Source organism: Camarhynchus parvulus, chromosome 4 (genome assembly GCF_901933205.1).
Source record: "Camarhynchus parvulus chromosome 4, STF_HiC, whole genome shotgun sequence".
In the NCBI taxonomy this organism is placed as follows: Eukaryota; Metazoa; Chordata; class Aves; order Passeriformes; family Thraupidae; genus Camarhynchus; species Camarhynchus parvulus.
This window is the reverse complement of record NC_044574.1, coordinates 8,767,609-8,784,008: the sequence shown is the minus strand read 5'-3', so window position 1 is coordinate 8,784,008 and position 16,400 is coordinate 8,767,609. Positions and strand designations below refer to the sequence as shown.

The window sequence follows — 16,400 nt, the reverse complement described above, 5'->3', positions numbered from 1 at the left end:
CAATAATAGTGAACTTTGGTGTTACCTAACAGGCTTCTACATTACAAGCAAGGTAAACTGTGTTTCCATTTCCAGACATGTCTTCCTAGAGTTGTTCTGAGACTCAGTCCAAAACTACAGACTTGGAATACACACAGAATTGCACCCAAAGAAGGCACTGGCTCAGGTGTGAGAAGCTCTGGAGATGTGGGGATCATTACCAGGTATTCTGTCACCTTGCCTGCCCAGAGACAGCACCACGCTAACATGATTATGCCATTTCTCTTCCAGGGAGGACTTGGCTGTGAATTTCACAGGCTACCCCCTGCATTCCACCCTGCGTACAAACACCATGTGCCCAGGGCTATCAGCAGCAGCACTGCACTAAGAGAACAGAAGACACAGCTTGGCTTCAAAAGGTCATGACAACTGCCTTGTCTCTGCAGCAAAAAAAAAAAGTACTGGAAGTGTTAGGTAGGAGAAAAAACTTTCTGCTTTAAGCACTCCTGCAATTAAATCCTTCTGCAAAATACAGGGTTTCTTCTAGTAAGTGGAGACTCAAGGGGTTCTGAATTTAAATTCACTTCCTGAGCAAAAATAAATTAAAACTATCTAGCTCAAATTTTTCTTCATGTCATCCTGTAATTATAAGGAACTTTATCAAAACCACCAAGTATAGAGTAAGGGGTCCTTAAAGAAACTCATAAAATCATTGCTGTACCTTTATTTCAAATAAGAGTTGGATTTTCTACTTCAGCAAATTAGAATATATTAATACATTTAATGGTCTTCCTATTTTTGTATTAAAAATAGCAGTTTTTCTCTGCGTATTTTCCGCCTAATTAAAGAACAGACATTAATTAATGCATAAGCACCATCAATTTGTCAAATCAGAAACAAAGCACACCAAATATTATAATGCATCTTGCCCTTTTATTGTGTTGCATCATAGACAAAGAGAAGTACAGAATAATCACTGTTACAGCCATAAAGTTGCAGTGTCACTCTGATCCCTTTGGGAGTCAGACAACATCCACTTGTCATTCATTCCACCTTTATATTGTCACAAGCTGCATATATCTAAACTCAACTGTGAGCAATCATATTTCTAAATGAAAACATGAACAAAAACCCCCAGCTCTTGTAACAGGACTTTGCAAGATTCTTTAGGGTACCAGCAGAATAAGCATGCACAATATCAATACCAAACCACAGACATGCTGCGCCCTGAAAAGGGGAGCTGTGCTGGCAAATTCACAGGTTCAGTGCTGGAACTCCATCTACTGCAAAAAGCTGGCTCAAAAGCTGTGCATTACTTTGGTCCAAATATAAGTGGGAATAAAGAAGCCAAAGGCTGGTATTTTGCAAGGAAGCTGTGTTAATCCTACTGTTTTCTTTGTACAATAAAATTCGGTCTGTGAAGAAAACCCCTAGTGCTCTATTGACGGTGCCACAGCGCAGTGTGATGCTACCAGAAGGGAGCTGCTGCTGTGTCATGCTGCTTCTCTGGTACACAAAACAGGTCCCAAGGACCTCTAAAGGGGTTTGCTGGAATACTACAAAGGACAAAGGGGATTTCTTATTTGAAATGCAGCTGCAAGGAAGGTTTTCCTTGCTGAGAATCACATGCCTTTCAAACAACTTTGGCAAAATATATGGCAACATGCTCCTTTGTGTTACTGAGTAGGACTGCACATGAAATAATAAGTTGGCAGTGGGTCAAAATTCCCTATTTCCCTGTGTTTGATGTTGTAGACAAAATGGGGGAGAAGCAGCTTGGAAATATACAGATAACTGCCATCCTAACTTACTGAACAGGCTGAGAGCAAAATATCAAAAACACCAGTCACTCATAGAAAGACAGTCATACTGAAAAGGATTAGTAAAACTACTTTGAAAACTACTTTTTTTGTTGATCCTGCTCCAATATTTCTTGTTTGTATAATAGTTTTGAGCCTGATGCTTGAGCTGATACACAAATCTCTACTTTGGGGATGATGTTTTAAGCCCAATGAAAAATGTATTTTTATAAACAGGAATTTTCCACTTGGGCCATTTTCTGTTCTTCCCAAAATAAAGGAAAAAATGCAAACAATGAGAAAGGATTTGCTATTCTCTTTAAAGAGTAACAAGGCACAATCTTATTGTCTACTACTACTACACTGCTTTAATTGTTTTGTTCTCTCTTGTCTCACACTGCAGCAGGAATACAAATAACATCAGCACTGTAACCCACCCTGAAAGAGTGCAGAGTCCATGCAAGGGCTAAGGACCATTTTGGTAGAATTTAAGTATTTCCCAAAATACAGTTTGCAAGAGACTCCTGGGCAGGCAGGCATTGTGTAGGCTCTCTGCCAAAACTCTCTGTAGAGGCCACTTTGAGTGGTTCAATCCAGCATGTGATTTGCTTAATGAAAGACACTTCTCCAGAAGATTTTGGCAGACGCAATCAGTTCAACTGCCAGGCAGTATTCATGTGATTACAAATGTTACTGATCACATTAGATACTTAATAAATCTCTCCAAAAAGATCACAGCTACTGTGTGGCTCTGAAGAAATCAAAATTGTGAGACAGATTACTGTGTTTTCTGGGCACTGGACTATTGATACAACTGGGGAACAAATCCCTTCCTTGGACTGCCAAGCAGTCAGTGATAACTATTAATTTTAGAGAATGCCAAGTCTGCTTGTTTGTAAATGTTTATCTATGCATCATGGCAAAGTAGCTTCCTTTTCATGTTATTCTTCTATAAATACATTTTAAAATTTGACTTCACTGACTTTCACAGATCTATGGCAATTCACATAAGCCAAGAGGTTGGCCTGAGAGTCCAAGGACAATTTTTGTCTTGAAATACCAAAAAAAGCAGGATGCTATCCTTGCATAAAACCCATAAGCAAGACTTTGGCATTGTTTCTTCTCTTGACATTTCAGCAGATGCAATATCACATAGACTTATGACAAACCACAACAAAGCAAAAATAATCTGAGCTATACCTGTTTTGATAAAAATGCTTTTCCTTATGGTGGAGCACAACTTGCACTCTGTATCTTCCTGTAATTTACTGAACAGTATTTTAGAAATGAATATATGTCCATTGGCCAAATCCCAGTGCTCATTTCAGTGTATTGCATGAAAGCAATCACACAGGCCTCTCTTTTCTGCTCTCAGGAGGAGGGTTTCTGTCTGAAAAAAAAAAAAACAAACAAACAAAAATCCATGAAATCAAAGAACTGAATATATTGCTTTAAAAGAGTCTATAATTGATTAGATCTAATCCCTCTCCACAGCTGTAGCCAAGGTGCTCTGCTGAGTGAAAAATCATAGTTCTTAATGCTGGTTTTCATCCAGAAAAAGTGATGAAACGAGTAAATTCAGAACTGAGATGCAGGGAGGGTATTTTTATAGTTTCAATGTTTTCAATTTCACAGTTAACTTCTAGGGAGTATGCTGTCAAAATTATTAAAGTGTCTTTTATAAGCACTACGACAGATTCCACTTTCAACTGCACTGCTCTTAATTCCTTGGCGGTGATTGATGGCTTCCTGTTGATGGTGCCTTCAGTCCTGTATAATTTAATTGCACCAGAGAGCAAGTGCTGAGGAGCCAGTTGTGCTCTCAGTTACACTGCTGGTTCTCTAGAACAACTCTGTGTTGAATCCAGCTGTCAGTCTAACTCTGTTGTCTAAAACTCATAATCTTTCAAGGCAGATCTAAATCTGAGTGTATGGTTCCTATTTCAATCTGAGTTAAATTACTGACAGTTGCTTTATTATCAGTACTCGAGCAAAAGCCTAAAAACCATTCCCAATATACATCATTTAAAATTACTTGCTGTTGTATTTGGAGCTCCTTAGTGGAGAAGTATTTCCAAGCTTTTTTTCTCTGCATACAGGGGGGAAAAAATTAGATCTTTAAAGATATTCAAGTATCATTTATTTAATTGTGATCAAATAACTTAAATATTTTGTGGATTCCTGTCACACTTTTGGAGAAACAAAGGCTGAATCTTTTGCATGGCACCATCATTTCAGAAGCCAGTTTCTCATGAGACTCAAGATTGTTGGTGCAAGGAATTCACATCAGCAAGTGCAATTGTGACTGAAGAGAAACTTCTTCCTGAGCATATCTTGTGGTTTTCACCCTGTGGTCTGCGGTCCCTCAAGCTGTTTGCAGACTGGCTTTGAAGAGTTTCTTGAGGGGAGAAAAAATGAATTTAGTGGGTTTAAATTCACTGCGAATGAGTTTCCCATCTACACTGCAAAAACCCATTAAAGGTTGAAACCCACTTGTTAGGAAATGATCTCAAAGCTCTGTGAAACAACAAGGTCTTCAGCCTGCTGGTGTTCCTCTGTCCTGATACCCCCTGACACACTGGACACAGCAAAGGGCTAATTAACCATGGAGAAGGAGAGAAGGAGAAGGAGAAGGAGAAGGAGAAGGAGAAGGAGAAGGAGAAGGAGAAGGAGAAGGAGAAGGAGAAGGAGAAGGAGAAGGAGAAGGAGAAGGAGAAGGAGAAGGAGAAGGAGAAGGAGAAGGAGAAGGAGAAGGAGAAGGAGAAGGAGAAGGAGAAGGAGAAGGAGAAGCTAGGCACTCCTGTGTGGTCCTGCTCCCCTCCTGCCTGCCTTGGGCAGCAGCACCTCTGTCCCCCAGCAGTGCCCACTCTCTGTTATTCACTTATCAGACTGCAAGCTTGTGCAGAACAGGCTGTTTCAGAACGGCTTTCCCTCCCCTCCCCAGCCCTATATTCTCCTCAGCTCAAACTTTTGACACTCACCTTTGCATTACAGGGGGTTTGTTCACATTCCTTGCCTGCTTTCACTTATCAGCTTAGCTCAATGGCAGGCGCTGCTCAGCACTGCTCCCCGCTTGCACAATGCAATCTTGGATGAGTGAATGCTCCCATTGTTGGGAGCCCGGGAGAAATCACAGAATCATCTTAACATCAAACAGGCTTATTGGATTTCACAGCAATGCCAACGAACTGTCACTGCTACCACAAACTCTGCCTGGGCGTCACTCAGGACTATTTACGGGCAGGAAGAGCAGCTCTGGGAGCACTCAATTGCAAACTGAAAGACTGTGAAAAAGAGGTATCAATTACAAAAATTAATTGTGGGCCTTGATGGCATTGGCTTAGAAAGTCCCTGATATGCAGGAGCAATCCTGCATGGGGCTTGCCCTTGTAGCAACAATTTCCAAGACTCAGGAATTACTCAGTGAAGTTATTTGTGTGTCAAACTTGAGAAATTATAGCTGGTCAGCTTGAGCCAAGCATCAGAAGTGGAGTAAGGATATGGAAGCTCATCCTGTCAGAGTATACAAGGCCACAGTATGCCATTTGTAGGGCCTTGGTTGCTGTGTTTCACTTTAGTATCTCCGCATCTCTCAATAATTTGTGTTAACCAAAGAATCTCTGATAGAAAGCCCTTTGGAGTATCAATCCAAAGGCTGGGAAAGGTGTACAGCAATACAGCCTTTATTTACCAGTAGTGTTAAGCTCAGTTGTCTAAGGGTGGGTGATCTTACAAACAACTGGTTCTGTTTGGTTTTGTGATGCACTGTTCCTATGCCCCTAGCTCTGTAACACTGGGAGCTGTCTCAGTCATGCCTTGGCATGTCAGGCCTGTCCAGGTCCTCACAGAAACAGAAATTCATCTTGTGGCACCCTGGCAGCAGCTCCTCCCTTTACATTCTGCCTCGCCTCTCCCAAGGCAGCACTGCTCTCTGGCGGGCTGCACCCCCAGTCCACCCTCCAGACAGAACAGAGACCACAGACACATCTGAACACCTCTGTGGGTGGGATTAAGGAACTGTGCTGCCTCCATTGCATTAAAGAAATAAAACCTTCAGCTTCCCAGTAAAGCCTGTTGACAGTGTAAGGACCAGCACAGCTGCAGTTGCACCTGGTCTTGACATGTCATGTGTAAGTACAAAACATTTCAGCTGACCCTAACCCAAACAAGTGGAACTCTGCTATGCACCAGAAGAGCCCAGCACAGCTGCTGGAGGTAAAGCCCCTCTACTGACACTTTCCCACTTAAGAGTTATTTATTATTACTCAAGTGCATGGGAAACTTTTGGAATGTAACCCATACTCAGAACTTTGTCCTAATCAGTTTGCTATTGATAGCTCAGGAAAGCTGAAGTCACTCCAACTTTATTGTGTAGGGCCTGACACGGCTGCCCAAGGTCACAAGAAACCAAAGGCAAAGCTACACAATTGACTGATGGTTTGAGACACATAATTGATTTATGTCCCTTTGGTTGGCTTTTGCTGGGAATGACAATTTGAGCTGAGTGTGACTGTAGAGGAGCTCTTAAGGAGCCCTCTCACCTGCCAAGAGGGATGGTCCTGCTCAAAGGAAGGAGGGGTAGGGCAAGACATGCATGGAGGGGCTTTATTAGAGGAGAGACACCTCCTGCCTCTTGCAAACTTCAGCAGCAAAATCACCGTAGAAATCCTACCCCAGTCAGTTTGCACATATTCACAAACCCACACATGTAAGAATTACTAAAATCAGGGCATTTAACACACCCTCATTTTGCTCACTGTGACCTCTTGAGACGGGTGCGTGAAGTGGCAGAATCCCCTGTGTGCTGTGATAAATGCATGAAAAATGTGCTTCTCCCTTTTCCGCAAAGCATCAGTCCCTGAGCAAAGGGGATGTGTGTGTTTGCTTCCCTCTCCTCTGCCAGCCTGCCTGCCACCTTCTCTCTCTCCTGCTCATTTCTGCTCCTGCAGTGGATAGTCAGTCCTCAGCTGGGAAGCAACGGTGTGAGGCCCAGAGTAAATCGCCTGTCTTGTCTTCCTCTCTTTGTACATCTTCTTTCCCTCTCCCTTTGGTGCAGGGACTGTCTGAGGTAATTCGTTAGGCTGTTATGCAAAAAGTCAGACTGGATGATCATTACTGAACCTCTGCAGACTGTGAGAAACGATCGGTGCTCGCTACAAACCTATTTGCTGGGATGGGAGCGAGTCAGCAGCGATGTCACGTCTGCTGCAGCCGGCCAGGCAGCCCTGGCCGCCGGGAGATAGATAAAGGCTGAGGGAAGGCAGAGATAAAGGCTGAGGGAGAGCACTCCTGCAGGACACATACCCGCGTGTCCAGGCTGTACGCCGTCTTCTTCAGGTCCTGCAACGCCCTCTGCATGAACTCGAACGCGTGGCAGTCAACGCAGGGCCGGCCTGCGGGGGAGGCAGAGATAGACATCACTGTCACAGCGGGAAGGTGCGGTTTAGCAGCACAGCTTAGCAGGAGGAATACTCGCAGAGCTTGCCAGGAGAAACTCCAACTCTTACCAGGCACCCACATCTGCGTGCGTGCAAAATCAGGGCTGCCTGTATCTATCTTTGTGCAACATCAGGGCTGCCTGTATCTATCTCTGTGCAAATGTGAGAGGATCAGCAAAAATCACAGAGTGCTTTGCTGTGTGTGCTTTTCTGAGCATGGCCCAGACTTGATTCTGCCCGCTGCTTCAGCCCCCAGCCTCTCCCCTTCGAGCTGAAATCCTTACCCTATTGTAAATCAAAGGCGACTCCGATGAAGGAGAGAGACAACTGTGCATCTGACTCCATCATCAGAAGGCTAATTAATTACTTTATTATACTATACTATGTACATTGTAGCTAAACTGAATCTGCACTCACTCTTGCTCACAACTGCTCAGACTGCACTCCTCTCTGATTCTCTCGTGACTGTCCCATGACAGTCCTGACACACACACACACACACACACACACACACACTTCTTAGCCCTGATAGGCCAAGGGAACAAAACACCCTCACTCTGGGTAAACAATCTCCACATTGCATTCTACTTTAGCACAACACAGGCACAGCAAGAGAGATAAGAATTGTGTTTTCCTTCTTCTCTGCTTGTCTCACAGCTTCTCTCTGTTCAGAGGGCATTGTGAATACCACATAACCCCTTCTCAGACATGGGTTAATTCTCAACAGATACACTGAAAATAGCAGTTTGCAGTGGTTCAGGAACCAGACAGGCAGGTCTGTTTTTACAGGAGCTCTTACAGAGCAGCTTGGCAAGGGACAATGCCAGATCTGTATTTGCTTCCTTTCACCTGCTGCTGTATTTTTTCTCCGCCAGGAATGCAAAGCATCCCACTGGCTCTGCAGCTGCTGCCAGTGTGTGTGCACAGAGAGGCAGGGCAGGGAAAAGGCACAGAGTGGAGGAGCAACTAAAGTGGCTCACTTCTTTCCATACTACCAGACAAGATTTCCAGCTAACTCCCTCTGGAGCATTATTTTAAATTCCTGTAGAGACTCCTCTGCTGTTGTCCCAAATGTGTCCAAGGAAGCTGGCACCTCTGTACACAAGTGTGAATATATTTATCCCTAAAAGTACAGAAAACTAAATAATTGGTTTACAGAAAGAACTGTAACTAAGACCACAACATAGTCTTGCAAAAAGTCTCTCCCCATCTTTCTTGTAGGCTTCCTCCAGGTACTTAAAAACAGGGAAAAGGAGAAAATAGAATCATACAGACTGAGCTTTTTTGACTTCCATTCCCAGTAACACACCTGGAAAAAACCCCCACCAAACTGTCTCTAACATCTGGCATTTCTGCTCTGCCAGGATTCACCCTGCACCAATCTCTGACAGTTTGAAGTTAATGATGTGTGAGCTTTCAGAAGAAGAAATTGCAGACACTGGAGGAGAAATAGGGGAATGGGGAAAGATGACATTTCATGCTGATCACAGAGCCCCCCTGGTGGGGGGGTGCTGAAATCCTTGTCCTCATGCAGCCACCTGTGCTGCTCTCCCAGAGCAAAGAGGGTGCAAAGCTGCTGCTGAGACGGCTGGGGAGCTGTGTGGAGCCAGGGACCTGCTGGGCAGCCCTGCAGCACCCCTCTGTGCCTGGCACCCCTCTGTGCCGGCACCCCTCTGTGCCTGGCACCCCTCTGTGCCTGGCACCCTGCTGCCAGCACTGCCTTCTGGCTCGTACCTGGAGGAAGGGAGCAGCCAGAGTGCTGGTCAGTCCTCAGCAAGCCTCTCGGGGGTTTTGATCTGTTCAGGAGGAGTTTCTCTCCCACCTGTCCTTCTCCACCTCCCCTCAGTGCAAGTGGCATCTCAGGAAGACCTGGGGATCAAGCTAGGGATTTAATTCCCAAGCTGTGAGGAGATGCAAAGTCCCCACCTCTGTCAGAAGAGCATTGCTCACAAAGACTCTGCCTCTCCAGGCACAGGAGTAGTGACAGGATGCTTTTGAGCACACTTTAAAGACACTCAACCTCCTCCTGCTTTCAGTATTGCAGTAATTTAATTGTTTCCACTTCAGAGCATGAAATGGAGCCCTTAGAAAGAACCTGCATGCTCAGACTGCTGTCAGCAAATCCATCATTTTCTCGGTGTCATGCCCTGCTCCCTCTCACTCTGGTCTGCTCAGAAACAGCTTGCCCTGGCTCCACCTCGGGGAGGTGCTGCACGCCCTGAAGTGCTGACAAGCACCAAAGTGTTCTCAAAATCAGAACCTGAAGGAGAGAAAAAAAAAAATCAGGTGATAAATGAATGTCTCCTGCTTCTGCAGTGGGGAGAAAGCACTTTTGAGGAGAGGCATGAATTCTGTCATCTGTCACTGCTTGTCATGCAGGAAGTGTTCCCAGGGCTTTGTGAAAGCTGTGATGGGATGGTTGTGTGGAATCATTCACTGGTATTTATGACAGCCAAGGGCTCCTGTGTGGACAGGGGGGCACTAATGGAATGGCACAACCATGCCAAGTGGTTATTTCACTTCTGCCAGTCCTGGGAAAGCAGCTGCCCTGGTACCAAAGGATCTTCTGCAGCAGAAGGGTGGTGGCACAGAGGACACTGCCTGTGCAGCTCTGGGTGTCCTGAAGCAGCACCTGCAAAGCTCCTAACACAGCACTGCCCTCCAAAGTCAGCGTGCACATGCAGCCAGTTTCAGCACGTAACAGGATATTCACTCTTTAATGTCATTTCTTGGGCTGTGCTCCATGGTGGAGGATCCTTCTCCAGGCACTGCTGTCTCTGGGTCAGCTCAGCATCCCTGCCTGCTGGGAGCCGTGGCCAATGGCAGATACTCAAGGAAAACACAAGAGTAAGTGTCTAGCAATGTTCTTCTAGCCTACCAGAAGGCTGGAGGATATCCTGCATCTGGCTGGTGTTTCTATATCTGATAAGCCCTCCATGAATTTTTCTCACATTAGTTTGCACTGTTGCTTCCTGAATCCATGCAAACTTCTGTCATCTGCAACATCCTGTGGCAATGAGTTCCACAGCTCAGCTATTCACTGAGTGAACAAAATACCATTCCTGTCTGCTCTGAAGTTGACATCTGCTGCTTTCATTTCCTGCCTCTAATTTTTGCAGTGGAAGAGACAGTTATTAAATAATCACCAACTTTGTCCCACTTAGGACTTTGATGTTCTCCATCACTCTCTGCCTTGGTGTGCTTTCCAGAACAAAGAGCTGAGCTGCTAAACTGACTTATCTGTGTGGATTTGATCTCTCTTCATGCCAACAATATTTTCAGCAAGGTGCCTATGGACATTTCCCCAACAGAAATACATCTAAGCATCTGTTTTACCAAACAAATCTAAATATGTGCTGTTGCCAATAGGAGCAATCCCACTGTGCTTTCTGTCCTTGGCTATGGCATCCCACACTTCCACTTGCTCACAGCAGGAGTGACAATGCAGCTCCTCCCTCAGCTGGATCACTGACTTTTATCCCCCCAGAGCAGATCCTGAATGCCCAAGTTGTGGGGCCAGGAGAAGAAACAGTGCAAGGAGAGAAGACCAGGTTATGGAGAGGAGAAGGGCGCAGGCAGCACGGGCTTACATCAGCTTAAAGCAGCCATGAAACCAAATCTTGAGTCACATCATAGCAAAGTACAGCAGAGTGCTATTAATTCCTTGCTGACAGCTGGAAACAGACTATCATTCATAGGGAGACTTAACAGGTCTGTGGATTAACATAATGAGAATTATCAAGAGTCAGCTATAACTCTTTAAATGGGTCCTGTCAGCACAAAGGCTCTATGTGTCTTTGTGTGTTTTGAGAGAAGTAGGGAAAGAGAAAAATATATTTCTTGGCTTCTTCTTGGTGAAGACCTGGGACTGAAAGCACTGTGTAAGTCTAATTTACTTCCCCTTGCATACACTTGGTGTTTATTCTTTGTATTTCATGCACCTTGGCTAATGAAAACAGACTGACCAGCTTCTGGTCCTCATATTCCATATTTTAGCTTTCACAGTGGGTAATCTGGGCTATAAATGCAATGGGAGGTTGGGGAAATAACTTTTTTTCCCCAGTGATTTGCAGAGAACTTTAAAGAAAATAATCTGTGAGTATTAGTAGCACCACTTCAAACTTGAACAGTCTTTTGCATATGCTAAGTGCTGTGAATAAAGTATAAGGACACAATTAATCATTGCTAATTAGAATTATGCATAAAGAGCTGTGCCTGGCTGTGTGACTGGCAGGGAGCAGGGGATGGTGCCCCAGCCAGATCCCAGTGCCTCACACAGGACAGAATCTCTCTGCACTGCTAAAGAGATCTGTGACTCACTCTCATGCTCCTCTCCTGTGACTCCTGCACCTCCCACGCTTGTACGGAGCATTGCTGCCCCTGTCCTGCTCCTGGTGCTGCAGGAGGGACACATTCCTCCCACCAGGTGGGGGAGAGACCGTGGGGTCCATGCGGGAATGTTCCTGCTAAGGGCGTGCTGCCAGTGCCATGCCACACACCTGGGCACAGGGAAAAGCATCCAGCACCACACTGCTCTGCCCTGCTGAAGGACACTAAATATGGCCCAAGTGCGTCCCACATCCCTGTTAAGAACGTGCACTGGAGACCCCTTTCCCCTCTGGGCCATCCAGGGTCCAGTTTGCCTGGGCTGCCAGTGAGGCCAAAGTGCAGCAATGGGGAAGTGCTGCTCGTGCTGCAGAGGCAGTGCCCTCTGGAAGGGTCAGTGCCCACAGGGACCAGCTCCTGGTGAGATGTAGCCAGTGAAGCATCAAGAAGGAAAGGATCCAGGAGTGTCTGTACTATATCACACCAAAGTGAGTGCCCAACCTAGTGCCCAGTCCCCCACAGTCTGCATCTCTTGAGGATTATTGAAAGTCTGGGAGCATTCCCAAGCCTTGAGAGCATGGGATAGGATAGCTCCACTCTGGAACTGTCAGCTCTGTCTTCCAGACAGACAACTGGCCTCCTCTCCTGGGCACAAGTGTGCCAGGGTCCATCCTAGCAGGGTACTGGTACAGGCATGTCCCCATCCTAGTGCATCCCTGGGCACTGTTATACCTTCATGGACAGCAATGGGTGCCTTGGAATAGCAAGAGAACAGGGCAAGTCTGGAGGGATGCATTCCCAAAGACCCTCCCAGGTCTCAGGAATATGCTAAGGCAGCTCCTGAGCCAGAAGAAATGCCGCTGTATCTAACAGCCCTTTCTAGGATTTTTTTCCCTTGAATTTAACCAATTGATTCTACAATCTCACACAAACATTTAGCACTCACAATGTCCTAAGGGAAGAGTTTCACAGGTTAACCATCAGGAAGAGCCCTGACAGGCAAAGGAAAGTGTCTGGAGCACTTAGCAGCTATGCAGCACTCTCCCAACAAGTGGCTGATGAGGAGCATCAGAAGTTCCTTGTGGCTTTAAAAGTCCATCCCTACAGCAGCCCAAAACAATTTACAATTCACAATCAGCTGACAGCCTTGCTCCTGGCCTGGTCTCAGGCAGAAATAGCATTTTGCTTTTGTAGCAGTGCTCACAGCCTCTGTTCCTTGGGATGGGGCAGTGTGTCTCTGGGTAACACTGCCACAGAAACACCCTGACCTGCCCTTCAGTCCACACTTCTTACATTCAGGAGTGAGACAAGACAGGAATCTTCCCCAAAGGCTGTTCAAGGGACTCCACAGCCTGGCTAAAGGAGGGCAATAAGATGGTAAAAAGACTCCTTGATACCATAAGAAGGATGGGACAGACTTTTTTTGTGGGGCCTGTTGTGATAGGTCAAGGGGTCATGGTTCTGAAATCAAAGAGGGTCAAATTAAATTAGTTAAGGAAGAAGTTTTTTACTGTGAGAGTGGTGAGGCACTGGCATGGGTTGCCCAGGGAGGTGTCAGATGCCCCATCCCAGGAAATGTTCAAGGTCAGGTTGAACTTGACTCTGATCAAGTTGAAGATGTCCCTGCCCATGGCAGGGGGTTGGACCAGATGAGCTCTAAAGGGCCCTTCCCACCTTTCTATGGTTCTATAATTCTGTGAGACTTGGGTCAGAAATCCTGGCCAAGAGTTTTGTTCTACAGTTCAAATGGGAGTTTTCACTACACAAGTAGAACAAGAAACCCCTGTATACATTTTCCCAAATGTGTTGACTTGCCTGTGCTAATACAGACATACAGAGTATGAACAATTTATTTTCCAAGCCTGATTTTCTCTTTGAGGAGTTAAATGGACTACTCATCACAAAACTTATTAGAATTAACGAATTCCTGGGAAAAAGACACACAAAATAGCAGTGAGATCTGGTTTAGAATAGACCAAAACTTAGCCCTAATAACAAAAAAAAAAAGGAAAAAAGAAAGAAATTCAACATCTAAGTCCCATTAGTTTCATCTAAAGGAATTAATTGTGAATAAAATGCAGTGACAAAATCAGACCTTGTATTAAATATTTTGATAGTCATAAAAAAGATAGCTGTGATACAAAGTAAGCATGACTAAGAACTAGATATTTGTTTTTATGCAATTATCTTTCTTTGTTGTTTTTTTCCCAGAGGACATTTTATGTTTCTAATGAGTGGCTATTTCCCACTTGCTGTCCCCAAAACACCCCGAGAACATTGACTCCATCCCCTAATAACTTTGAACTATTGCCTCATTTTGGAGCTGAGAAAGTTTAGAGACTTACTCAAAACAACAGAGGAAACTCATATAGAGCTGTGATCCAAATTCAAGAGCTCCCAGCTCCGTGGTGTGCTCAAGCCAGTCCGTCATATTTATTTATTTTTTAGGTTTGTAGGATTTCAGAAATTTATATTTGCTTTCCAAATGCACTGTTTGGGTAAACATCCCCTGTGTTGATTTGTAGCAGCTACAAGAAAGTTGAACTTGACCTATTGTTCCAACCAAATACTAAAATAAGCAAGATGCAAAGCCCCAGCAGAAATATACACAAATTTTCTTCTAATACTCAGACTAGTAAGGACATTATAGGTATTTTGGCAAATCCGTGTATATCAATTAAAACTATCTAGTGAAATGAAACTCTCAAGAAGCAGATCTAAAAGACCTACAAACAAAGAGCCTGAGCACAAGCTCAAATGAAAATTGAGAGTATGCAGTTAGCATTTTTCCCCTAAATAACTACTAATCCTTGGCTTGCATGCTGTCTCTGTGGCTGTTGCTTTCATGTGCTTTGCTGCCACGGCACAAACTCATCATTAATCGGGCATCACCAGGTTCCTCTGGAGCAGGGAGCCCATGTGGCTGCTGGGGGCAGCGGAGGAGGGCAGGCAGGACAGGGTACAGTTGTAGGAGGTACAATTGCAGCAGGTACCTACTTTCTGCAGGGATGGCAGTGCCGGGGTCCTGGGCAGCCCCCACGAGCCTGGCGCTGAGCAGGCTGAGCGCCGACAGCAGCAGGAGTCCCAGCCGCGCCTCGCTCAGCACGGGCGCCATCGCTCTCAGCAAGAATTCAAGCTGTCTTCCCTGCCTGCAACGAGGAGAAGCAGTGAAAAACCAGCAGTTTGCTCCCTGCAGGCTGCTCACCAAGAAGTGGGTGAGATGTGCCAAGCCCAGACTCCGTGCATGCACAAACCCACTCGCACACGCCGCTGCTGGTCACGCCGTGGGCCTCAGATGCACCCCAAGGACCAGCCTGCCCAGTACCTGCTCCTTCTCCTTGCCTGGCTGCCAGAGCCTTGGAGCAGCTGGGGAGAGCAGGCAAGACTCCAGCAGGCACTGTGAGCATGCGCCCCTTCAGCATCCCCCCTTCCCTGATTAGGGTCATTGCCATGGAGATTTGCTATGGCAACGCTGAAAAAATTGGAGCTGCCAAGTGGAGAAGAAGATTTAAAGGGACCACAATGTGATGGGTGGTCACTGCTGCACTCCTGCTCTGCTCCCAAAGGCCATGCCCTCTCCTTGGCAGTCACTGGCTGCTGAGACCAACATAAGAGAGTCTTGGGCAATTTTTGTGTTTGTTACTGTTATTCCTGAAGGGACTGTGCTGAAATACACAGCTCCCACCCCCTGCTTTAGCTGTAACTCACTTAAAGTGAGATCTCATTCTGTGAGGCATCAAATCAGAGAAAAACTCAGAAGTTTGCTTGGATAAATGAAGTTGCAGGGCCTGCTGCTTGTGCCCTGTACTTTGGGGAAGAAGCATTATGGTCTTTGTTTAACTACGCTGAAAACGAGGCCTTGTGGACAACAGAACCCCTGGCACATGGACCAACCATGAAAACAGATCCTGCACAGCATCACCCTAGGGTAACCATGACAAGAGCTCAGCCAAAACCTACACACAGCAAAACTTGAAGCATGCTCACTTCAAGCTCAACTTTTGATCTGGGATCAGCCCTTTTTTATTTATTTGTTTATTTATTTACTTCTTATGTCCTGACAAAGTTAAAGCAGGAAGCTTCCTGGACAGGGAATCTGTGTAAGCACCTGGCTGACACTAAGCATTCAGACAGGAGAGGTGATACCTTTTGGAAAAGAGAGGCTCTAACACCTACCTGCTTGCCCCAGAGAACAATTAAAGGCTCATTTTGCAACATAACTGTTCAATTCACGGCTTTGTTGTCCTCCCACACAAGGACATTCCATCTCCTCTCACCAAGGAGAGGCTCCAGCCTTCCTGGCCTGTACAGAATAACCACCCTGCCAGGCTGTGAGGTATCAGTCTTCCCAGACATAGACATAGTTTGTCCTTGGCTTTCTTTAGCCCCAGAGATTCTCACCAGCACTGCATTCTGCTTCTATTTCACATGTTCCTGTGGCTTTTTCAGAACTACATCTTACAGCCCTCCCTTCAATGCTTGTGCTTTTGGATCAGGTTAGTTTAAAAGTCCTCTCACAGGACTTTCTGGCAAAGTGGACATGCCCCTCTTGCAAGGGGGCAGCCCAGAGTTATAGAAGCAATTCCTACAAGAATGACACACTGCCATATTTTTAGCTCACAGTGCAACTGAAACTCAAATTCCCTTGTGTGGAAGGTCCAGCAGGAGGTCTCAGCCACTGGGATCTTCATGAGATGAGTCTGAGCACACATATGCACGTAACTATCTCCACTGGCTTTATGAGAAGCTGAGACTCCTAATCCAAGCTCTGATGCTGGATGCCTGGAGTGAGGCTGTGTGAGATGGACAAGTTTTACATTGTTTGTCTCATCCCAGGGCTCCCAGGCCTGTTAAGGAG

General features: G+C 45.6%; 1 protein-coding gene across 1 annotated transcript; it reads right to left on the bottom strand.

Moving 5' to 3' along the window:
• Positions 1-892: 892 nt before the first annotated feature.
• Positions 893-14,922, bottom strand: C4H4orf48 (chromosome 4 C4orf48 homolog). The gene is made up of 4 exons (XM_030947528.1): positions 14,801-14,922; positions 14,540-14,691; positions 7,083-7,171; positions 893-3,168 (listed from the first exon to the last, which is right to left on the bottom strand). Exons 2-4 carry the CDS (start codon positions 14,655-14,657, stop codon positions 3,103-3,105), a joined length of 273 nt encoding a protein of 90 aa, XP_030803388.1. The 5' UTR covers positions 14,658-14,691; positions 14,801-14,922; the 3' UTR covers positions 893-3,102.
• Between the last annotated feature and the right edge of the window lie 1,478 nt (positions 14,923-16,400).

Coding starts and splice junctions, on each gene's coding strand:
- C4H4orf48 (XM_030947528.1), bottom strand. CDS start 14,657: ATGGCGCCCGTGCTGAGCGAGGCGCGGCTGGGACTCCTGCTGCTGTCG. Junction 7,172..14,539: donor CACTGCCATCCCTGCAGAAA/GTAGGTACCTGC, acceptor CCTCCCCCGCAG/GCCGGCCCTGCGTTGACTGC. Junction 3,169..7,082: donor CGTACAGCCTGGACACGCGG/GTATGTGTCCTG, acceptor TTTTTTTTTCAG/ACAGAAACCCTCCTCCTGAG.